Source organism: Pleurodeles waltl, chromosome 9 (genome assembly GCF_031143425.1).
Source record: "Pleurodeles waltl isolate 20211129_DDA chromosome 9, aPleWal1.hap1.20221129, whole genome shotgun sequence".
In the NCBI taxonomy this organism is placed as follows: domain Eukaryota; kingdom Metazoa; phylum Chordata; class Amphibia; order Caudata; family Salamandridae; genus Pleurodeles; species Pleurodeles waltl.
Window position 1 is genome coordinate 732674792 of NC_090448.1, and position 25805 is coordinate 732700596.

The 25805-nt window shown below is 43.7% G+C and overlaps 1 protein-coding gene across 1 annotated transcript in view; it reads right to left on the minus strand.

Moving 5' to 3' along the window:
* LOC138259883 (serine/threonine-protein kinase D3-like) overlaps positions 1 to 25805 on the minus strand; it is a 429799-nt gene that overhangs the window by 175498 nt on the left and 228496 nt on the right. The window contains exons 2-4 of the mRNA XM_069207839.1: positions 21571 to 21709; positions 20152 to 20280; positions 17790 to 17947 (exon numbers count right to left, since the gene is read on the minus strand). Coding sequence (XP_069063940.1) covers positions 17790 to 17947; positions 20152 to 20280; positions 21571 to 21709 — 426 coding nt within the window. The remainder of the gene's footprint in view (positions 1 to 17789; positions 17948 to 20151; positions 20281 to 21570; positions 21710 to 25805) is intronic.

Sequence of the window (25805 nt, forward strand, 5' to 3'; positions counted from 1 at the left end):
CAAAGGATGAAAATGCTCCAGCATTTACAACAACGGATATTATATATTTTTTCTTAATCAGGTAAAAACATTATAAAACATGCACACAAAAAGCCATTGAATTATTTACAATTTAGTATATCCTGAATAGTTCAATTTGGAACTGATATATACACTCTAATATCAGTCAACATCTATTTATAAAAGGTTTGAACTTGTGATTGTGATTGCTCTACATACATAGCCTTAATATCCATATGGGACTGGGACGATTTAAATGCTAAGCTGACTTTGTTTTCCAGTATATATGAATTTTATTTTTGCTTGAAATTATCAAAATCCTCAATGGAGAAGCAGTTCTGGTGGAAAGTGGTCAATATACTTTGCTGGTCTGGCTAAAGACTGTTGTATCTGTTTACCAAAGCTTTGTTACAATAAAAAAAAATACACACAGAGAGACATTAAGTCAGCCCCCACTAACCACTGCTTTGTTTAGGTCAGTTCTATGCGGCCACATGTTGAAAAAAAAGTGTCATTCACATACTGGATCAGCTTAAAGCAGTATTTCCTTCAGTGGTTCACTACATGTGTGAGTCTGCCTAGGGACTTTTTCTAATACAATGTATGGACTGTAGAGAGTCTTTTATTGCAAAGGAGGTCATTAGTATTTATTCATGCTTGATTTTTATAACGGCTGCTGATTATGTGGGTACTGTTATCACTGGAAACTTCAACTGGATCATTTTCCTCCTGTGAGTTTGCCGTCTTTTTTTAGAATCAAGAAGAACACACCTAACATGCAATAAAGAATTTCACCTAAAATTAATTTGGTCTCTTCCAATCTTAAAACCTGCCCACTACCCCATTAAAAAACAACACACACAGACACACACACATATATACGCACACAGTGGCATAGTAAGTCATTGAACTAGGAGCTCTATATGTGCAGAGGGGGTCCGTACTGTTAAAGAAAGGACAGAGGTGAACACAGAATCCAAGATCGAGGAAAAGAGGGAAGGATGTAAACTGCTTTTAAACTGTGCTACACCACCTTTTTTGTTGGTTCAGAAAGAACATTCTAAACAAATACAGGGGGGCAGGAACGGCTCGGTGGGATGTCCAGGGTTACTAGCATACACCACAAATGGTTGGGCACTTCAGCAATGATTATAAAAAAAATCTATGAACATGGCGCAAACTAGTTCTCTCACCCTTCTAAGAATTTTCTACTATAAAGTGCTGTCCTGTCACCCCACAGATGCCTATTTGAACCATCAGAAGTATGTAACTTTCCACTGCATAGGCTTGAAGATGTTCCAGAATTTAGGTGGGAAGTGCCTTATTTATGGATCCAGATGGACGATCAGTCAATAACGCTAAGGCTCTCGAGAGAACTCTCTGTTGTGGCTAGGTAAAATGATTGCACTCTAACACATGACTGATAAATATTCCCTAGATGATAACAGACTGACACAATATAGTATGTGTGTATGATGTTTTCACAGGTGCTGGTTGGAGTGCTCCTTTGGTATACCTGCTTAGTAATGAATGAACCTTTTAATGACACTGCCTACCTCGGCTTCATACCCATACAATCGTTGGCCTCTCTGTTGCAGCTGAAAAACAGTGGCTGGCATGTAGTATTAAAAGAATAGCATTTAGGCCCATATTTATACTTTTTTAGTGCTACATTTGCGTCATTTTTTTACGCAAAAGCGGCGCAAACTTACAAAATACAATTGTATTTTGTAAATTTGTGCCGCTTTTGCATCAAAAAGCGGCACAAATGCGACACTAAAAAGTATAAATATGGGCCCTAGTTTTTCAGAAAATCCTCCACTGGGAGTCAGTTTAGAATTCCTGACTATTGGACTACCTAATGTGTCTTTTTCTGTCCAATAATAATTTAGAAGCCACAAGGAGATGAGTGCTCTGTCTATGTTGTCCTGACTTCTAAGAAAAGCACTGGGCTCGGCTGACAGAGACCTGTGTGGAGGACAAATCAATAAGAGAGCCTGCTCAGGAGCCACAAGGATCCACAGATCAAGCTGACCTCGACAGAACATGAGAAAACAGATGATATCTGCATCGTTAGAAGGTTGAGAGTGTGCCAAGGACTGAGCCAGGTGGGTGGTGAACCTGCACTTACTTGATCTGTCCCATGTAGATCTGCCCTTCACCCCCTTAGACCTACATTATTGTAGTGTCTTGCAGGTTCAGGACAGAACATTTCTGGCTACTAATGGACTGTGTATAAATGTTATGTGATCCCTAGAACAGAATGTAATGAAAGCTTGGTTTATAATGTTGCACTTCACAGGTACAAGCAGCGGAATAAAGACATGTGATTTACAGCTACCTGTGTGGCATAGTCATTAGAGGATACCCAGGCTGGGGAGGATGCTACAACTGGCGGCAATATAGGGATAAGTAACCTGAAGCAGAATTTGCTCTCCTGGAGAGTTTACCGTGGTCCAAGCAAACTGTGCCACGTGTGCCTTCGTCGAAGTTGACGGCATATGTGGATTCAAAGCATGACTCAAGCCAGTATGAAACATTTAAATTGTAAGAAAGCTTCATTCAGAATTCTACCCTTCGTTGGTCAAGAAGTTATGACCAAGACCCTACTCAAAGGTACTGCGCTGCCAAGGAAAATAAAGTTATACATTGTACAGTGTGTAAACGCTAAAGGCGGTTTTAACCAAAGTGCTGCAAGGCAGAGATCAACCAGATGTCCGAAAATGCAAACTGACGTGTAGAAAGGAAGAAATAAATAACTTACCAAGCCTGCTAAAGTGAGTCACCGTGCCACTGCATTCGTCGAATGGCTCAAGAAGTGCTCAGGGTTGTGTTTACTAAACTGTCCATACCCGAAGCAGTTGCTTACTAAGCCACAGAGTGTGGTTGGGAACAACTTCATAGGTCTTCAAAGAGCAAAGAGTTTAAGGCAACAGTTGGTGAAATTTGAAGATGGCAGTTAAGAAAGAAGACACCGTTACAATTAATGTTAAAGACAATCCAGAGGATCATGCATCAAAAGACTTTAAAGAAAGTTTGCCCAAACATGATCATCCTACAGCATCAGGAAGCATGCTACTCTCAACTTCAGTAAGTTCCACACTGGTTTACAATGATGTGGCCTTCCTGAAACCACCATCATCTTTCTATACAGCCAAATAGCAAAATATTGGCGATAAATGGACTGCTTGAATAGAGACATTTGAAGATGTTATTGCTGCACTTGAAGAGCTTTATAACAGGAGGATGATCAAATATCTCAAAAATCTTGCTGCTGATGCTGTGAAAGATGTTACAGTGAAAATGTTGAGAGCTGACAAAGACATTGCATATCATCAGATTAAAGATGCTTTGAATCTTAAATTCAATCCGGTTCCAAATGTCAATTATGAACAATACATTTTCATTCAAGAACATCAAAGAGTTGGTGAAACAATCAATGAATTTGTGGAAAGACTCAATGCACTCATCATACAATGTAAGTCTAATTTATTTAATGATGAAGAAGCCATGTGTCTTATAGTTATTGATGGATGCTTGTCTGAATCATTCAGATGACAAATGCTGAGAGAAACTCTTAATCGGGAGTGAGTGTGGATGGCTGTCAGAGCTGAGGAACATGCTATCAGACAAGCTGCCGACATGGAGGCTGGATGTGCCAAGATGAAGTCAGTCATGAGTGTGAAAAGTAATCCGAAACAGAGACTGACGGACACAAAGTGATGTCTACATGTAAAAAGAAGTTGTATTTTCAATATGGATTTTAATTTCCACACGAAGGAAAGTGTCCCACCCTTAGACAGATATGTAAACACTGTGGGAAAGAGAACCGTTTTGTGACTGTGTGTAAAGTGAAGGATAAACTAAGTGTGTCACAAAGCAAAGACAAAATGGCCACCAGAACATTCCAGAAGCAACATTAGATGCACGCCCACAAGCCCAAGTGGCAAGATCAGTTGAGGCAAATAGATACTAAATGAATTTGATTGTCACCTAAATCATCATCAAACAGTTCTTCCACCTCATTAATAAGTGAAAATGAAGAAAGTGATTGTGCCATGTCGATGTTTACCTCAGAAAAATGTGCACATGTCGGACTGGTTGCATGTGAAGAAAAATGTCAGCCAAAGAAAAGTTGGCATGTCAAAGCAGCAAATTCATACAAACACTGTCCAGAGATTACGTTGAAAATAAATCCGTTTTTGATACCTTTCATTATCAACAGTGATGCATCAATAAATACAATGCCCTTTAGAGAAATACAATGATCTGTCTCCATTACCGTAGCTTATGCCATGGAAGACCAAAGTGTATACTTGGGCTGTATTGAAGCCCAAAAAGAGTCAAGATTCATTTTTAGCTACGGTGAAACACAAGAAAACAGAGGTACAAGCATTGATTAATGTGCTTCAAGGTATAGCGTCAAGTGCCTGTTTGCTCAGTTGCAACACGGCTGCTGATATGGGACTGATTTCTGTGAATTACAACATGCATGCTCATCATGAAAAAATAAAAGCCAATTCCCTTTGTGGTTTCATGGTTTAGGAAACCTGAAGGCTATGAAAGTAAAACTGCAAATTAATGTAAATGTCTGTCCTGTTGCAAAAGAACTTGAATCGGTACTTAAGCATGACATTACTGAGCGTTCCACTTGTCCAACACCATTAGTAGTGACTAAAATGGACAGTGTCAGCAACTTTATTTTGGCTCAAAAGAGCCATACAAGTACACAACAACACAAACAAATAAGATGAAAAGCATAATAAAAACAAGAACTCAGCAAAATCTGAACAAAATACATACAAATAACAATGAATCATCCTGAGATAAAGCCTTAAAATGACAGTGAAGGAGCTGTGCGCATATGAATTGACATACATCAGGCAAACACTGCAACATTACTAGAATGACATCTAGGACCACACATTGCTGACATGATAACACAATCGAATGGTGCCAAGGTATTTTCTCAACTTAATTTAAATAAAGGTTATTATCAGTTAGAACTTGAAGAAAGCTGTAACTACATTACATCCTTTTCTACACATGTTGGTTTGTTTAGATATAAGAGACTTTGTTTTGGTATGCCATTGACTGCAGAACTTTTCCAAGACGTCAATTGACATGTCATACAACCTGTTGTAAAATCATTCAACTATAGCGATGATATATTAGTTTTCAGAGCTACAAAGAAGGAGCACAATAGAGCTGTCACACACTGCTCAGCGATGCAGGGTTGACTTTCAATGCAGACAAGTGTGAGTTTAACAAGACAAAACTGAAATTCTTTGGCCATATCTTTTCTGATGGGGGTATGACAATGACATCTGAGCCTGCAAAAGTACGAGCTCTGTCAAATGCTGATCCCCGACAAGATGTTTCAATGGTTTGTTGTTTTCCATACATGGCCAGTTTCTGTTCAAGATGCATACAAGACTTTGCCACTGTTAGTGCTTTACTATGATATTTGACGATGCTTCTTTTGAATGGTGATAAGAATGTGAGAAAAGTTTCAGAAGAATCAAACATGACATTGAATATGCTACTGAAATGCTTCTGAAATTGCGTACTTCAATCCAAAGCTTCATAAAGAGGTTGTGGTAGCCCGGTTGGGTTAAGCACTATCCTTGCACAGCATAGTGGATGCCCAAATGCTCAATGGCATATTGGGGGTCATTCCGACCCCGGCGGGCGGAGACCGCCAGAAGACCGCACCGCGGTCAAAGGACCGCGGCTGTCATTCTGACTTTCCCGCTGGGCGGGCGGGCGACCGCCAAATGGCCGCCCGCCCGCCCGCCCAGCGGGAAAGCCCCAGCAACGATGAAGCCGGCTCCGAATGGAGCCGGCTGAGTTGCTGGTGTGCGACGGGTGCAGTGGCACCCGTTGCGATTTTCAGTGTCTGCTAGGCAGACACTGAAAATCATTATGGGGCCCTGTTAGGGGGCCCCTGCACTGCCCATGCCTGTGGCATGGGCAGTGCAGGGGCCCACAGGGGCCCCATGACACCCGTTCCCACCATCCTGTTCCTGGCGGTTTTTACCGCCAGGACCAGGATGGCGGGAAGGGGGTCGGAATCCCCATGGCGGCGCTGCTTGCAGCGCCGCCGTGGAGGATTCTCTGGGGCAGGGGAAAACCGGCGGGAAACCGCCGGTTCCCCTTTTCTGACCGCGGCTTTACCGCCGCGGTCAGAATTGCCCCTGAAGCACCGCCAGCCTGTTGGCTGTGCTTCCTCCGTCCCCGGCCCTGGCGGTCCATGACCGCCAGGGTCGGAATGACCCCATTGTGCCTTATGCTAGGAGGAGTCTATCTCAAACTGAACATGCTTACTCACAACCTGGGAAACCAAGTTTGGCTGTGGTATGGGCTTGTGAACATTTCCATGTATTCCTGTACGAAAAGCCTTTTACACTGATAACTGATCATCAAGCTTTTATGACCATCTTTGGCAATCGAAGAGCCAAGATGTCTCCTCGCATTGAATGATGGAGACTACTATAACAAAAGTATGATTATACGATTTTGCATCATCCAGGAAAGGATCAGAATCCTACTGATTACTTTTCAAGAGTGCCTATATAAGGTCACGGTACTCTATCCAAGAAAGGTGAGGCATACATTAATTTCATTGTCAAGGGAAGAAAAACAGCTGCTGTATCGTTAGCCCAGACGCCACTGCATGGGCCATGATACTGACCTTCTGAAGTTAAAAGACATCATTCCACACCAGTCATGGAACAAACACATACAGCCTCTCAATAAAGAAGGAGAATATAAAAAACACAAAAAAGTCAAAGATGAATTGTCCATAACTCAGGAAGGAGTTATACTGCAAGGGTCTAGAATCCTGATTCTTGGGGGGCATGGTACCCCATTATGTTGGACGCACTGTAACCGAGCTCCCGGCAGTTGCCAACAAATCCACCATCATCCTCTTGCATTGCACCTTGACAGCACCCCTACTATACACCTGAGACTTTGGGAGTTTGGTGCCAACTCAGAGGTGCCCAAGGCAGAAGTGCCACGTGGCATCTGGGAGGCCGCGGTCAGAGTGAGCCACATTGTGGCGCATCACTGAGGAGAAACGTGCTGCAGACAGGTGTAACGGGTCCGCGGACCATGCACAGCAGCAGGAAGGGTTGATCTGGCCTCATCGAAGCTCCAGAGGAGACGGCTGGGGTGCCCACCGGGGCGTGACCTGTATCACGGGAAGGCCAGCGCAAAGTACCAGTGGGGCCTGGAGGAGCAGCTCTTACGCCATGTGATGCAACCCTGCTAGGCTGATGCCCATGCCTCAAGAGCCCCTGTGGGGTGCAACGTGTCTGCTGCCTACCGTAAGTCAATTGCAGCAGGCGCCAAATGGCCGAAAAGGCCCGAGAGGTTTCAATACAATGTGCTGCCAGGAGGCTTCACCGAAGAGTCATTGAGGATCGTGAAACCAGAGGCCATTATTTCTATTCCTCACATCCTTTTCCTCCTCCTCTCATAGCCCCCATATAGACTGACTTCATTACAGTGCATGCACAGCCAGGATGAAGCAGATTGTGAGAAGTGGATGCTTAACGCTGCTGTGTGATTGCCATCTGTGGGAGGGCCCGCCCAGTGAACAAGAGGTTGTAGTTGTGATACCACATCTGTGCAGGCGCAATCCTTGAGGGCCAACTATCCACACATGTCCTTGCTCATCAACCCTCGAGTGGGAGGCTGTGATTTCAGAGCCTAATCGTGTGAGGGACAGACCCTAGTCCCGATCCAGGTGCACCTGAGTGGACTGCGCGTATCTGCTAGGGCACCTTTGCCCTGTCCCTCCTGGGTCGCTCTGCTCCTGGCAACAGGCAGTCAACTTCACATGCTGTCCCATTTGTTTCCTGGGGGCCTGGCAGGTGGCCCCTTGACTTGAATATTGGTGTGTCTGAAAGCACAATACGTTGATCATGACGAAGGACAAGATTACCACTGGCGCAAAACAAAGTACCATGGATAAATACACACATCCCAATTGACTGTCCCTGCTGTCCATCCTCGGGAACCAGTCATCCTCGCCCCCTGATAATGCGACACTCTTTGCAGCCATCACACAATATTGGAATGTGCTGGATGCCAAAATAGGGGCTGTCGGATCAGATGTCACATTACTCTGGCAAGATCTCCATAATGCTGTTGAATGGCTAACCGAGGTGGAGGCAAGGGTATTGGGCACGGAGGACTCAGTAATAACCCTGCAGAAGAAGGCAACCAAGCTCAAATAGGTGATCATGGAGTTGGCTCAGAGTGTTGAGGATGCTGAAGGGAGAGCATGCAGAAATAACCTACAATTTGTGAGATTCCCTCAGGGCCGTAAGGATCAGTCAATGGACCCCTTCTTGATGCAGTGGCTGCATTCTGTGGTTCCTGCGGAGGCTCTTTCCTCCTGCTTCATGATCGAGCGGGTCCACAAGGTCCCTATGAGGGTCCACCAGGGGCTCGCCCAAGAACCTTAATCGCCCGGATTTTAAACTAAATGGACAGGGACACAACTCTTCCCTTGCCCACTCTCAGGATAAGATCATCTATCAGGCCTCCTCCATCATGATCTTTCCTGACTACACCAGGCTGATGCAGCAGCAATGCCAGTCCTTCACAGCGGCTGCATGTGACCTCAAACTACAATGCATGCTGCTGTACCAGGCCTTCTTACGTGTGGTGTTTGAATCTCAGACCTACTTTTTTGATACCCGGGAGGAGGTTTTTCAATGGACTAATGAAAGGGCGACCCTGGGGCCTCATACGCCCCTGTGTCTTTACTTCAACTCATTGCTGAGTGGGACTAAGGATAGCCCCAGGAAATTCAAGTTGAGGCAGCAGGGCAGATCCCGTTCTTCCTGGCGTAGTAACAAATGAGACAAGGACACATGAAGAAGCAATGCAGAAAGCCCCTAGAGAGGTGCTGAATCCCCCAGTGTCGAGCCCAGAAAAACATAGGGGGGTATTACAACTTTGGAGGAGGTGTTAATCCGTCCCAAAAGTGACGGTAAAGTGACGGATATACCACCAGCCGTATTACGAGTTCATTATATCCTATGGAACTCGTAATACGGCTGGTGGTATATCCGTCACATTTGGGACGGATTAAAACGTCCTCCAAAGTTGTAATAACCCCCATAGTGTCCTGTATTCATGTTTGGGGCTGCAAGGGTTGCAGTGTGGACAGCATTTTGACCGCCTCCTACCACCAGGGACAGCCACTGGTGACTACTTGTTAGGAGAGGTTGGGATATCTTGGACTGACCACAAGAGCCCCCTGTTGTGGTCCTGTGTTATCTTTGTCCACGATAGATGCATCCTGGTTGGTGCAGTATGTGGTTGGGGAGAAGTTCTGTGGGTGCAGGGAAACAGAAGGACACATTGGGGTAAGTTTCCCATTGTGTCCTGGAATGTCTGAATTATCCTCAATAAAGTTAAACTCTGTGCGGTTTCGAAGCATGCCAAAAAATCAGGGGCACACATTTTGATGCTCCATGAGACCTATCTCATGGGTAATAAGGCTCCGATATGGATATAGTCACGTATTCCGTTGGCGATTTACAAGGGGGTTTAGAGGTATATGTATCCTTATCCAGTGGTCTCGACCCTTCATGCAAACCAGACTCTGTACATATCATTTGGGTAGATACACCATGGTCACAGGTATGCTTTATGATAAAATTATTGCCCTTGGTTGTTTTTATGCCCCTCCCCCCGGGACAGTCATTTGTTGAGGGAGTGGCACGCCTATTGTGGGACCTTCCTTGTGGCCTTAAACGTCATTATGGATTCCTGGGTCGATAGGTGCTTCACACATAGACCGTGCCTGAGCCCAGTGAGTCTAAGCTTTCTGCCATGACGACTGCTCTGGTGTGGGTTGATGTTTCGAATTCACATAATTTAATGGGGAGAGGCTACACCTATCTCTCCATGACCCACAGTCCCGCTCCAGACTAGATTATTTCTTTGTCGGTGCTGTCTATTTGCATAGGGCCTCCAACATAGAGGTACTGGCCAGAGGGCTATCAGATCACTTCCCAGTGGTCATGGGACTGCATCTGGGACCTGAAAGGCCACCCTTTCAGTGGTGATTATCTCCATGGAATCTACATCTCCCCCGATACCGGGCACATCTTACCGTACTACATTACCGAATACTTAGCACTCAATACAGGCTCGGTGATGTTGGCGGTGACATTATGAGAAGCATTTAAACTAGGAATCAACATTTGTTATTGTGCAGGCGACAAATGGCAGAAGCTGCATGATATAGCCGACTTTGAGTCGCAAATTTGTTAATTGGAAGTGCAGGGCACCCAATCAGGAGAGGAAGTTGCTGTGAGACAGTTGGGGCTGACCCAACAACAGTATAGGCAGTTAGTCGCATTTATCAGTGGGGCAACAAATCGAGCAGAATTCTTCACAGGCTATGTCAAGCCACATAGCAGTCATTTTCCCTACCTCTAATTCAAGATGAGCAGTGGGCTCTGGTGGTTGAGCTCAGATAGATTGCTCACAACTTCGCAACATACTTCTGGATGTTATATGCCTGACGCAATACATTTCCCCTCGATAAAACTGTCAACTTTGTAGATGCTTTGTTCCTTTAGATGCTCTCTGATTCCGACTGCACTTGCATCAATGAGGCACTTGCAGAGGCTGAGGTGGTTTCGGCCCTTGCAGGACTCCAGGCAGGAAGGGCTCCAGTCCCTAATGGACTCCCAGGGGAGTTCCTTAAAACCTTTATGGCCTAACTCGGGAAATATTATGTACAAGTGATCCAAGCAGCCAAAGAAGTTGAACTCCTTGAGCAGGATTGGCAACACATGGGGATAGTGGTCTTCCATAAACCGGGCTGCCCTCCCGAAGCCCTCTCATCCTATCACCCAATTTCTCTTCTGAATATAGAAACTAAGCCCTTAGCCAAAGTCCTTGCCAATAGACTGCTCCCGTATCTCCCTAAGCTGATCCACCCAGATCAGACGGACTTTATGCCAGGTCGCGCCACACTGCACATTATTTGCCAAGTATTCAATGCCATCGTCCTGGCCGGTCGTCTGGAAAGACCTTCAGCAGTGCTTCTGACGGATATGGACAAGGCATTTGATTCCGCTAGCTGGGATTATCAATTTGTTCTGTTCCGCAGATTGAACTTCGTCCCTAGATTCATTTCCTATATACCGACCTGACCGCAACAGTGAGGGTGGCAGGCTACTCGTCTGAAGTATTTTCAGTACAGTGAGGGACCCAGTAGGTTTGCCCTCTCTCATTTGCCTTGGTGGTCGAACCACTGGTGGTTCGGGTTAGAATAGACACCTAGGTGCTGGGCTTTTAATGGAGCCTGGATTGCTCAGACCGTATAGTGTTATACGCTGATGACATTTTATTTTATTTGATCTAACCGGACGCTTCTGGCCCACGCATTCTTCAGATCATGCTAACATTTGGCAAAACACCTGGTCTTATACTGAATAGCTCAAAATGGATAATCTTCCAACTTAATGGATATGCAGGGCCTGCCGCCTAGGTGATGGGTATACAATTGTCGGAGAGAAGATTTAGACACCTGCAAGTGAATATATCACGGATACGAAATGGTCCTGGTAACAGAATATTGAACAAATGTTAGCCCGGAGGAGGGAGGAGGTGAGGGTTTGGTCACCTCTTCCACTGTCCTTGACTGGAAAGTCAGCTATTTTCAAGATGGTCACCCTACCCAGACTTCTATAACAAATACAAAAGTACTTGATTCCCAGGAGCAGGTTTAGCAAAATCAACTCCTTTCTGTCTGGGTTCCTCTGGAACGGTAGAGCCATCCGAATTGTGTTAGCCACATGTGTTCAAACCACCTATTGGGAGTTGGGGTTGCGACAGCAGATATATGTACTCCTGCTACTCATCCTTTCATCTGATGTTTATAAACGAGTGGTGGCATGATCACCACGAGACCCAGCATATATGGCCAAAAAAGGGGCAATGGACAATACCCACATGTTGGATTACTTCTACTGGAAGACAGGGACAGCCTATCTACCCCCAGCGACACGTGTTGTCCTTCAGTTATGGTGCACCATCCTGCGCTGCATGGGATGGTTCGGGCAGGATGATGGAGGGGATGGCACCATGACATGGCACTGTACTGCATCAGCCTGTCTGGAGGGTTTCAGTAAATGGGACCTCATAGACATTTTAACACTGGGCGATGTCATGTGCGGCACACTGCGAAATCTTTCCAAGACCTACAGCATGATTTCTAACTGCATTGTAGCCAGTTTCACCACCACCTACCACTCAGTCATGCTATTATCCCCTATAATAGACCCATAGACACTCTTCCCGAACACAACCCATTAGAGGGTAAACTCCTTTCAGACGCCCTGGGGGCCCACTAAATACCCAGATATATTGCTCTCTAGTGATGCCCAGCACTCACACCCTTTCAGCTCTCAAGAGCTCCGGGGAGGCAGATTTAGACACATTTGATGATAATGGCTGATCAGATGTACTACGCACCCCAGCGAAGTTGTCATTTCTGCCCGCCTTAGCCTTATCCAACTAAAATACCACATAGAGCGGATTACACTGGACATCGCTTATGGCGTACTGGCCGTTGACCCCCCGCTATACCTACGGTATCAATCTGAAGGCCACACCTTCCACCATATGGTCTGGAGCTGCACCATGCTGGACCTCTTCTAGCAGGGATTCACCTCCTGTCTGAGTGAGGTACTAGTCTGGGCCATCCCCTTAGATCCCAGGCTGACCCATCTCCATAACCCAGATGGCCTTAGTGGCAACAGATACAACAGAGCTCTATTATTCCTGGGACTGAGCTTAGCTAAAAGGGATATAGCAAAGGCCTGGAAGGCAGAACAAGCCACCTCCTTGGCAATATGGAAACAAGGTATGGATCATTCCATGCTGATAAAGATCACTGTGTTTCAGACAAAGGGATGCCCACAAAAACACCCCAAGATTTGGCAAAGATGGGCAGATTACAGATGTATCACCTTTGAATCCGTCCAAACCTCTACATCTGGTTTGGATGATGAGATCAGAACATATGGAACGTCCTGCCCCTGATGTAACACACAGCCCTATGCTCTTTATCACTCAGATGTTACAGGCTAGTCATGGAAACAGGGTGGGTTAGTGGGGATTTGTAGGTGCCAGTTTTATGTTATTGTTTTCATTTTGTACCATGTTGCTTGTATCCTTCGGGTTACCATGGCCAGATTAATCTGGAAAAACTCAATAAAACGTGTCCTTCGAAAAAACAGAAAAAAGAATCCTGGTTCCAGAGAGTATGCAACAGAAAGTGATTGAAGGGGCTCCCAAAAAACATTCCGGTAAAACTTGTCACAAAGAGAGCTCTCTAAGACCGAGTTTTGTTTCAATAGACAGAGTTGAATAGGAACTCAAGGACTGACACATATGCAAATGCCTGTCAGCCAATGTTACTCAACATACTCTGAACATGTCAGAACTCCCTAGACATGCATGGGAGAGAATAGCCATCAATTTATTTGGTCCACTTGATAATGGACTTCATCTAATGGTGACTGTTGATGAGTACTACGTTTTCCTTTGGTTGAAGATCTCTTGTCAATGACTCACTAACGAGTTATTGAACAACTAGGTGGTATATTCACAAAATGGGGCATTCGAGCCATTAGGAAGTCTGATAATGTCCTGCCTTTTAATAGTAAAGAATTCAAAGAGTTCTTGGAGCATCTGACCATTAAGCATCAAAAGAGTACAATGGACTTGTTGAGCGTTTTCTGAGCCCAATAAAGAAAGCAGTACAGCGTGCAACTTTTAAGAAGCTCAATTTGAAAACAGTATTGAATTCTACTCTACGAGCTTAGCGTTTTCGACACCTCCTTCAGCCACACTGTGACCAAGTACTGTGACTTTGATGTTTGAGAGAGCAATGACAACCAAGGTACCTCCAGGGACAACTAAAAGAAACAAAAGTGAAAACATGATTCATACAAGGGACTGGTTAACAAGCAGAAAATGAAAGCTTATGCAGACAAGAGGCAACATGCAAAGGACATCTCTTTTAGAAAAGGGGATTTGTGATCACCTCACAGTGTGGCAAAAAGAAAATCTGATGCTCCCTATGATGTCGAACATTTCCAAGTGTCTACCAAGGGACACATGGTAACTGCCCAGCACCTTGGGAAGCTGGTTACTAGAGACTCCTCTCACTTTTGGCCTGTGAGTTATCAGTCTTCTACCCGAAATGGTGAAAGAAAGACTGCCTTTGAAATTTCAGTGATTGCTGCTCACTGCTTACCAATTATGGCAATTCCTGACACTGAAGATGATAGCTTACAGCTTCTAGTAACCAGATAGATAGATAGATATCGGACACAGTATCAGTGTGACGTAATCGCTAGAATAGAATGTAATGAAAGCTTAGTTTAGAATGTTGCAGTTCACAGGTATCCACAGAGGAATAGAGACGTGTGATGTATAGCTCCATGTGTGGCATAGTCATTAGCAGGTACCAAGGCTGGGGAAGACGCTACAAGTATAAGCGGCCAGTAGTTCTCAATAGGACCGGTTACAAGAATTTCCAGCCCTATCAGGAATTATATATAGTGCTTTATTACTGCACCAGGTGTTTCCTGGTGTGATAAAACTGCATATTTTACTGGGGTCAAATCCTTCTATTCTGACCTGGAGGACATTTCCCTGGCAAATGCAATGGTATTGTGAGTGTCAGTGTGGTACCACCGATTTCTGCATGGAATTTCCCATTGCATTAGAGTCTATAGGGAGAAAGTCTGAGACATGATACTGTTGACAACCATAGTGTCGGATTACTGTGTGATGTATCAGCCCTTTACCTGCATACTTCGCATGAGAGTCACAGTGAATGTCTGGTTCCATAACTTAGTGTTGGACAGGGAGTGTGGCCTGAAGAATGATGCCAAAAACTTTCCACTTAATGAAAGTCTACATCGCACACTTCGAAACCACAGCTATTAAAGACAAGCAGCCCAGTCAGTATATTAAATGCAGGTTTTATTATTGTGGATGCCCTAAGAATAGGTGGCACACTCTGTGCAATATGGTTAGAGGGCAAAGGGTGTAATAGGACAGGAAGCGCAGTGTGTGTATTAAAGACATGCTCCCCTGTGTCTATATCAATGAAATGGCAGGGCGAGGTAGTGGCAGCATATGACAAAGCCAGGTATCATGTCTCCATATTAAAGAAAGGTGACATGCAGGGGAGGCCGACGTGTATTAAAATAGGTGGGGTGAGTAGAGGTTGTGTGGGGAAGCACGGGAGTGTGTGCAGGGGAGGGGGGCACGCGGGGTTGGCATGCTGAAGAGTTTTAACATTTTTTTTAAAACTTACCAGGTACTGCCAGCTGCCTCACGCTCCTCTTCTTGGTCCCAGCGGCTTAAGAGACTCCTTGTGAAATCCCCTGCTGCTCTCATGCTATTACCAAGCATAAGTGCAGCACAGGGATTGGCCTGAGCTGGCTGGTTTACTGCTCACTAAGGCACAAGGAGTCTGTGCTGTTTCCACAACCTGGTTGTCAAATACAGCTGGGTTAGATAAACCTAAGTGTGCATGTCTGTTTGGCCGGGCTAAGACAGCCAGCCAAACAGACATGCGCACTTAGGTGCACTCCACTCCTCTTCCTCCCCCTCCCATGACCCAGCCCCACCCCTCCCTGCACATGCTGGCTGAGTCAGCAGCTGAAAAATAAAACAAAATACTATTGTCTGGCTCTGAACCAGTGGGACGACGCTCCTTCACCATTGGGAGGGAGCCAACGCTGACGACATATTGCCTGTATTAGGAAAATCTGACATTGCCTCTGCATTAAGGTCTGCTTCAATGACAGGTAGCACAGTAATTTCACGGTTGATAGGTGGCCCAGTCTGAATCAAAGACAGATGGCATGGTCTGTGTGATAAGAGAAATTTCTCACTTGATATAAGTCTGTATTGTACTTATTGAAAATCTGCTCATATAGTTCTTACTACCCATGACAAGGCGTTGAAGTGCTTGGCAGCAAGTACCACACTAACCAGAAACCAAGGTCAATGGTTATTCCTTATAGTTGGTTATTGGTTGGTTACTGGTTAATAGAGGCCGTACAGATTGCCTGTTAAGAACCAGGTTCTCAGCTCGTGCACTAGGTGAAGGTGAAATTTTCTACGTAAAAGGTGGTGGCACAGGTCACTGCGCTGAGGCTTGCTGCACCAGGATTCCGACATCCCATTATTCTTGCAGCTACAGTGCCTGCTGTTTCCCTCATCCTTCTAAGAACCAAGCTCCCCTGACAGCCTTTTCCACTCTTGACTCAGGGCTCCTTTCATCTCTGTTCAACCATTCACATCCATCTGTTTCTTCTGTCCCCAGAATGACTGTTGTAGTATCCCTTTCTGTGGGTTGTGGGCCTCTGAGCCTCATCAGCTCAGCATCAGGTTTCGTTGTGATGCTTCTGCCCCTGCCTCCCAACAACTTTTGAACTAACTTGTGATAGTAGCCTTTGACAAGGGGTCAGTGGAGTAGTGTTGGGTGAAACTCAGGGGTGCTTTTAACTTTACAACAGTGCTGTGATACACACCTTTGTAAACAACTCTGGAAACTTATTAGATGGCACTGCGCTCTTGGGTGCCATTTTCGTCTGAAATACTTGAGTGCAAAAACAAGGTTAAACACATATATTTACACTTTGTGACTAGATGTCAAGAGAGGACATTCACATTCACTTTAAGATATTTTGACACACTAACTTTGCAACATCCAGGAGAAACAAATTAGGTTCAGTATTGTTTGGTTAATAAAGGGTGTCCATTTTTAGGTCTCACGTTAGCCAAGAGCTTTTGATTTGACTGAAATGCTATAAATTGAATATACTTACTACTAAGGGCTTTGAGGCAGCCCCCTTCACCCACTGGTCTATAGTATCATTCACATTTTTCTTTCACCCTTTACAGAATACAGCATGGGGCAATGGGTCAACCCACTTTAGCCACTGGCTAGCTTCACTGCAAGTGATACCATTCTGCTTTCTTACAGGAAGCACAGCCACACAAAAAGTAGCTGCATTCAATGTCAGGGACTATTACACCAATGTGTGCTTTTTGAGATCAAAAATGATTTTTACTTCTAACGAATACTTCTTTTTTATACTGTTCAGCTTGCAGCAGTTCACCCAACAATAACGTTTTACAAAAACCATGACAAAAGATAACAAGCATTGATACAGCCAAAAGAGCTGGCAGCCAACACCAGACCTTTTGGTTTTAGTTCTTCTAACAATTTTTTTTATGTGTGCCTCTGAAACAAAATGACAAAACAAAATAGCTGTCTATTTTGTGAATGGTTATCAGGAAAGGACCTTGATTTTAGAGCAACTATTATAAATACAGAATTCAAGAAAGGCTTTAAGCATTGTGCTGCTCAGTTGCCTACAGTTATAAATAATCTTGTGGTGTCACAACTAGAAATCATTGCTCTCTTTGAGAGCCGAGCTTAAATAGAATACAAGTGTCATTCAATCATCTCCTGCCCCTCTGCACGTTTAGAAGAAAAGCAGATGCATCTATGATGTTTGGTAGGGATTTCATTTTGTTTTACTGCCACTAGTGTGCCTGGTATGTGTGGAGAGTTGTTCAACAAAGATAGGGAGCAACCACGCTCTGCACATCACACATAGGATATAAAAATTATATTGAGAAGTGGGATAGGAATGATTCTGCATTAGAAAGGCTAGTTTTTCCAGCTTGTGGTCCAATCAACTCAGTGCTGTTACCTCTTCTAAGCTCCCTCCTGCAGGCTGTGAGACGATGGATGCTCGCTGGAAGGTGCTGGTTCCCACCAAGGATCTGCTGGAGAGCTGACTTCTCCTCACACCCCGACAGTTGTTGGGGATCTGAAAAGCACAGCGCTTGTGATAGCTTAAGCCACAACCTTGACGGGTGAGAATGAAAAACATAAGGCGACAACGTCAGCAGATTTGTCAATAGTTGTTGCAAAGGATACAATATTTTAGATCAGCATTATCCAGTAAAATCTGTGGTTTGCTCCCTACAGATTCTCAGATGATTCTGTGCATATGTGCTTGTCCTGAATCATCGTTTTCTTCTTTCCATCGGCTGTATTTGAACACTGTTATTTTTCCCATCAATAAACGCCAGTATCATGAAAGAGTGAGTATGCTCTGTGGGTATCAACCATGCTTTGTGGCACATACCCTGCACTCTTCACCTTTGTAGGATTCTCAACCCTCTTTCCATATATCCCACCTTTTGTCCACTGATCACCTCTAGTATTCACTAAAACTGTAACCCAATGGTCATCCTGAGTCATTGTCCGTGTACAGACTCCGCCTCCTCTTGCCTGTAGGATAAACATCTCCACAACTCCTCTTTCTGCTCTTTCCTTATGATAAACTCTTCCTTCATTCGCAAGGCCCATTTCCCTTCCCATAGACATCTCTATGTGAGTAAAAGTCCTCATTTTTTTTTTTTTATCTGTTTTTTATTTAGATATTTCAACATATTCAGCAGATACGTGACACTGGGTTACATTACACATATAGTGCGAAAGAGAGAGAAGTACATCATTGAGTAGGGAGAGCGTGGAGGAGGAGAGTCCTGGATTCCATGGCACCTGGTGGCAGCATCTAATATCCATCAATGAACAATACCATATATGTGGATTATTACTCATCACCATGCTGTAGACAGTTATCGGTTTCAGATTGCTGAGTGTTGCGTGTGTGATGTCTTTGGTACCATGCATCAATTCTGAGTGGGGGTGCAAAGATAACTGTGTGTGGCTAGTGCATCTGGATGCAGGGGTGTCAGCCATTCCAAAATCACTGCCTGGAAGCTAACTGCCACTACGCTAGGTGATATAACTAGCCTTTCCTGATAGCCTCCGTACATGCCAGCAGGTCGCAGTGTGGCTCCCCAGGTAGAGAATTTTGCAAGTATGTGCACAGCCAGCGATGTCACCTGTGCGAGGAGTGTGCAACTAATGCACCTGGGGCTGCCTGCACCAGCCCACTACATCATTGCTCAAGGAGGACAAGTGCCGTTCTTGGCTTCAGTCCTGACTATGAAGGTGTCCCAGATGCCTAGCCGAGCCAAGTAAGAGTCCTCACAGTTATTATGTTCTCCCTCATATCTACAAGTGCAGTTTCAGGATGTTTTAGAAAGAAATAAGAGAACTATGTCACATTTTGGGACACCTCAGACTAATGAAGAGAAGGAATACTGCATAGCCAAATGAAAATATTAATTTCGAATTCAAAGTGCATCAGGGGATTTATAGGCCTTCATTTTGTCCTATCTAATCTACTCACAGAAACATGTACACATTTTTCCCACTGCTCAAAGACTCCATCAAGTGCCAATAGCTTACAATCAGTGAAATCTACTTAAAGACACACATGTGAGTAGATTCACAGATGCACAGAGTCTGATAGCATGCTTCGTGTTCATACCCATTTGGTCCTAGAACTTGGACACTTGTCAAGGTTTGGGAGCTATAGAAAACATAAAATGCAAGATTTAAGCATCAAACATGATATCACTCCTCAGCGAGATTCCGTACCCTACCTGCAGATTCTAAAACCTTCCCTGTCAGCTCTCCATGCACAAATGGCTCGCCTGTTGAAGGACTACCCAGAGTCCACATCCATATCATAGAACACTTTCCCAAGGCTTTACACCAGCACAGCCGATACAACTTACCTCTCCACCCAGGCTACATACCTTTCACATAGAGTCACAACTGCCCCAAGACCCATCCCTGCCCATAGAAGTCAGCTTTTTCCATATATCTTCATGGCTATCGACCCTCTTACAAACTGCGCACAGACTCCAAAGCTTCCCAAAAGGTGCGCCGCAAGTCCACCGACTAAACCCAGTCCTAAAATTTACCAGTGACCAAAGAACTATTTTTGGTCAGGGATTAATCTCTATACATAAACTAAACAACTGCCCACAACCACCACCACCTTCACTTAGACTCATTAACTGCAAATCTTACTTTTGACTTTTTACCCAACCACATGTATCTTATTACCCATCTAAAAATACTAAACCCCAACATTTAAAGTTACAGTAGAGACTATTTTCGCAAAGCTCCTGTACAACAAAATTTACCTTGGCATTTCAAACCCTGTCGTACCAGTCCCCACAGCATCTCTGCACAGTAGTCACAGAAGGCTGGGGATTTGTAGGAATGAACAAGTAAATTGTGAGGCCGGATGATAAAATCCACGGATGCTGATTCTGTGGAAATCAAAGACAAATGTATTAGGGTAAGGCAAGAAAAATCCTTTGTAGGGTGCAATATGTGGCTGTAATGACAAGCTAGAACACTTACCCCAGAAAAGATGACTTTGAATAAACTAAGCACACACAAATGCAGACAAAAACACATTGGTATTGTTTTATGGACGAATTTGGAATACACTTTGGTTTAATACCCTATCTGGTTACAGGAACAATAGCAGTGTTTGTCTCGAATGTTTTGGTTCATATGTTTTAATCCTAGGCACTTTTCAGGTCCAGGTGGGATTCGTTCAGCAATGGAATTCGTGGTCCAGACTGGACTGGGGGTGCAGGGAAAGATTTTTGGAAGCTTACAGTCAACAACTGTTTTCAGGTCCCTGTTAAAGAGCAGCATGATTTGTATTCCTTTACAAAAGCCCAGCAGAGTGAAAATATAAAGGTGCACTTGCTAAGTAACATATGCTGCTGGCAAGTCTTTTGACAAAGGCAGATCAGAGCTCTTAAACCACTAAGTATGGAGCAGAGATGGATTGATCGATGTACAAGTCTGAAACATTGAGTTATTAATTCATAATGGTCTTAAGCTCTGGCATGGAGCACCCAGGTTTTGCTGATCTTTTACGAACAAGTAGAACGCTTCCCAGTTCTCATCCCACAATGAGCACCCCAAGTGGGGGATCGGTTGGTTTTCTTTGCCGCTGGCAGAGAAACTGTACTGAATGTCATGTCAGTGTCAAGATGTTTCTCTGCAGATTGGACTTTTTGGCATAGCCAGTTGGACTGGAGCATTGATTTCTCCTTAGCCCTAGACACCTTGAAAATGCGTGCTTATCCAACCAGTAACGCACTGGGGTAAATATTAGGTGGTTAGAATAGGACAGTTTTCTATACCACGAAACACAATAGCAAGTATAGCTTTCGTAGCACATTAACCATATGTATGCATGCGTGGCGGATCGATTTCACAATACACATATATTTAATATTTCAAGAAAAGGCCCTGCTGTATTTTTTAGAAACAAGCGACTGATCTTGTCCTGGCCCTGTCCCAGCCCAGCCAACCTTTCCTTGTCTATCTTATGCCCAAAAAGGATGTAACCCTTGAATTGATATACCCCTTTTTGTCTTATGAAAACAAGTGGGGTCTACATCTAGTAAATAAAGATGAGCTGTATGCTTTCCATCAAGTATTGCTCCTAATAATAGTCGAAGAACTAGTTGCTCTTCTATGCAGTCCTGTTCCTCCTTTCCTGCACCCCAGGATTAAAGTTGAGAAGAGACCCAAACCTGATAAAACCACCTCAACCAGGTCTCCGTTTGAGATGTCAGAGTCTGGGGTCAGCCGCCGCAGTATGTTCTCGGAATCAGACTTGTGGCAGAAGAGAAGAATTTTATCAGAAATTCCAAGGAATCCATACTCTGGGAACTGGAAAGAAATGAGACAGAAAACATATAGAATTAATTTTTCATGACCTCAATAGAATGTTTTCTGTCCAGTTGCCTTAAATCTGAAGTGCTCCAGCAGTGAGCATGGGCCTGATGTAATTAATCGTGTTACACTGCTGACAAACTTACATTTACATGACAACAGAGCACAAGACTCTAGAACCAGCGGGTGCAAACGAGAGGCAGAACGTTTTCCACCACATCAATACTTCTTGTAAGAAACATGTGATTGCTTCCAACAATCTCATGTTTATTTGATATGTCCTAGGTTTACTCAACGGGTCACTGTCCTTCCAATCGTCTTACCCAGATCCTTCCATTCTAATGATATCACATTATTCCGTACATCTTATCAACCATAAGCAGGACAATACTCAACACACTTCCACCTTCAGACAAACATCACATGAGCACTCTTGTCTTCGTACCGTCCATGAAGCAAAGCACCAACCACCACATCCAAGCACAGATACTTCACATAACATCGACAGAATAACCATATAATGTGTATTCACTCACTCATGCTTCTTCACTCTATCTGACACTGAGACAGACTCCTGCAGATCTTTCTCCAGCACTGACACAACCTACGATCAACTGTGTCACGTGACTCCACACAGGGTACACTCTAACCTAGATTTTGTTAGATCACTGGTTCTTAAACATTTGGTCCATGGACCCCTTGGGTTCCGTGGTCCCTACTCAGGGGTCTACACCTGTTTACAAACTTAATTAATATTATCAAATTAATAAAAGTATATACACAAAAAAATCTAAATCTAAAACTGAAGTTTATAAAAAGTCTGTAAATGTGGAGGAATGTGAGATTAGAGGCTAAAGCTTAAATTGGTGTCCTTGATTCGTGGGAACACAGCGCTTAGAGCAAACACTAGTATGTACAACTGGCGGCCTCATCTGAAGTCAGGATGCACCAGTTAAAAGAGCTGAAGCTTTACGAGACAAAAACAGACAATACGAAATGCAAGGATCTAGCAAATCGATTTATATTTTAAAAACAAAACCACATTTTGAAAAGCTACAACCTACCCATTAAAATTAAAAATAGCATTTCTTTGCGAATTAAATAAAAGACTTTGTAATTTATGTATCTGATAAATAAATGCTTCTGTAGTTTTGTGTATCTTTTTGAGGTTCACACCATAGAAATCGCATAGGTCAGGGTCCACTAAATCCGTTAATGATCCAAGGGTGTCCACAAAATCCAAAAGGTCAAGAACCGCCTAGAGGGATTTTTTGGTCAATGTCTGTGACAGCAACGTTTTAAGGCATATGCAAAATTGAGAATTGCCCAGGGACCACACTGTCTAAGGGCCCTCTGGCAAAGAGGTCTTTTTCTCAGTTTCTCTCACTCTGTCTCACTTTTATTGATTTCTCTATCAAAACGTCCTTCTATTTCTGCCTCTTCCTCTCACTCTCACTCTCTCAACCCAGTGACATTTAAAGGATTTTTGAGCAAAGAGCAAAACATATTTCAGGTGTTTTTTTGCGAAAGTTTAAGTATAATATTGTTTTGTGGCATGCAGGCTTGAATTATCAGAAAATAGGTAATACAATTCCAACTTGTTCTGAAGAGGGAGCCTCAAAATATGTATTCCCCAGGACCCCCAAAATCATTGTGATGACACTGGTCTGTGAAGGCACATGCTGCCAATATAGAAAAGTAGGTTTACCAGAAATAAAGGTACTCACCTTCCCACTGAGTCTGTCTAGGACATAGGCTTTCCACATTGATTTGCTACTTGTAGTTGGACTCAGTGAACCAAAATAAACAAGCTGAAGGATGTGACATCCTGGAGCAAAGACCAAGGGCCTCATTTAGATCCTGGTGGTGGGATTACTCCTTCATGTTTGCATTTAGCATATTATGGGATCGTAATGCGGTGGGATATCCAACACAGTTGTGACAGAATATTCCCCTCTGCCAAGATCTAAATCAGAGCCTAAGTCTAAATCTAAGAACACTTTGATATTTAATTCCCCCACCTAGCGCACATGCCATGCGATTGAAGAAAGGATACTGCTTTAATGGCAAAGTAGGTAAAACCCTGAAGGGAAGAGGGTGGCACTGCACACTGTGAACAAACCTGCTATTTCTCTGCCTCACACAAGCTGCATGCCTCAGCCAAAAGAGGGTTTTATAAACCTTCCCCTGTTGAGAGACAAGTGAGAAATATCTGCTGCTTTCTGATAATTGTCACATGGCCCTTCTTATGTCTCCTTGCATTAACACTGATTGCTATTGCTGAACATTATGTGTAGGTGTGGATTGGGTGGGAAAGGGAGATAAGTTTATTTTATATTGCATGTTGTACTGTAAGGTTCTGGATTCCTTGGGACCAACCATGTTAGCATTGTTATTATACTGTTTTAGTGGAATATGAAGGGAGGCTGGAGAAATTCGTAGGCCAGCTACGAGCATTTAAAAGTGAATGTGTACCCTAGACATGATAATATATGCGTAATTGTGATCCCTACGCAGAATATTGTGTCTGTAATGTTCTATCCTTTTTGGCAAAAAATAAAATACAAGTTCCAAAAAAGTCACCTTGCAGTTAATCAGTAGCAGGTTGTTGGAGGTGAAGAAGCCTCGGAAGAAGCAGAAAGGATGAGTCATTAAGGGCCACCTGAATGTGAGAATGATGGGTTTTGTTCAATTGTCAAGAAGCAGAGCGTTCCAGGCAGCAGTTGGGGCTCAGGTGAAGCAGCTCTTCCATTCAACAAACGTTCTCAGTCTTGTAACTTCCAGCTGTAGCAAATATTTGGCCCAGAAGCATCTTTAGTCATTTGGTATGGGAAGCAAATCAGATAATTGCAGGAGGTAGTTCATTTGAACAGCCTTGAAAATGATGAAGCGTAAGATGAAATTGATATTTTCTTTTATTGGTAGCCAATAGAGGTCACAGAGCATGGGGTCATTTGGTGAAATTTCATTATGGGCGTGATCAGTCTGGCAAACAAATAGGAGTATGCTGTGAGCAATGCCGATAAGTCCAGACTGAAGACAACAAGAGCTTAAACTGCTCTTTTCAATTGGTCTGTAAAGATTAGAGCACTCATTATGATTGTAATTCCCAGTGTGGTCAGAAATTGTATTTACAATTAAGAGCTGGTATTACCAATTACTTCATTATCAGTGATTTTGGTAGTGGGAATGCAAAAATGATATTGCCATTAGACTCATGATGGAGCTGTAGGTAATTCATGTTTTGAGCATGTGACAGTATAAATTTGACAACATGACCTCTCACTTGATGTATGGTATGAGGCTGAGGGTAGAAGCCATAACTAAGGTAAGAAAGTTTACAGTGTGAGAGACAGACATGGAGAAGTCTTCCAATTTAAATTGGCCAAGCAGAAATGAATGGAAAATATTCCTATGAGATCCTATGATAAGGAAGCTGAAGTCTATTTTTTATGGACTCTGGTTGAGGATTCCCCAACATTCATGTGTGTAGTGTTCTTAAGTATGTGTGAAGAGTGTAGATGTCTTCAACTGCCGATCTTTCTGATAGATATGTGTGTTATCTGTGTTCATGTCTATGGAGACACCCATGCCTTTTAAGATCAGATCAGTGCCTCAATGGATAAATCGAATAAGGCAGGGGAGAGGATTGAGCCCTCTATAGGTACCACAAGACAATTCAGATATTTATATGATATATTTCCTGTTCTTCATAATTGTTTGTCTGTTGATGAGAAAGCGGCAAAAACTAACTTAGAAGCTGACCATGAAAGCCAATGTGGAGTTGTAGAGTTCAGATGAGCCTGCTGTGGCCAACTGTGTCAAAAACCCCTGACAAGTCTATACCTATAAGTAAACCGGTGCCTCTTTTGTGCAACAGGTGGTGAACATAATTTATGATTTTCAGTGTGGCTGCTTCTATGATGAAATCAGACTGAAAGCTGTTTGGTAGTCTGCAGACAGATATTCCTAGGCAATGATGGTATTCAATTGATGTGCAACACATTTCTTCCTGGTTTTTCCTAAACAATGGAGGCTGGACACCAGACAAAAGTTAAACTACCTGTTTGGATTAAGACAGTTTTTTTTGGTA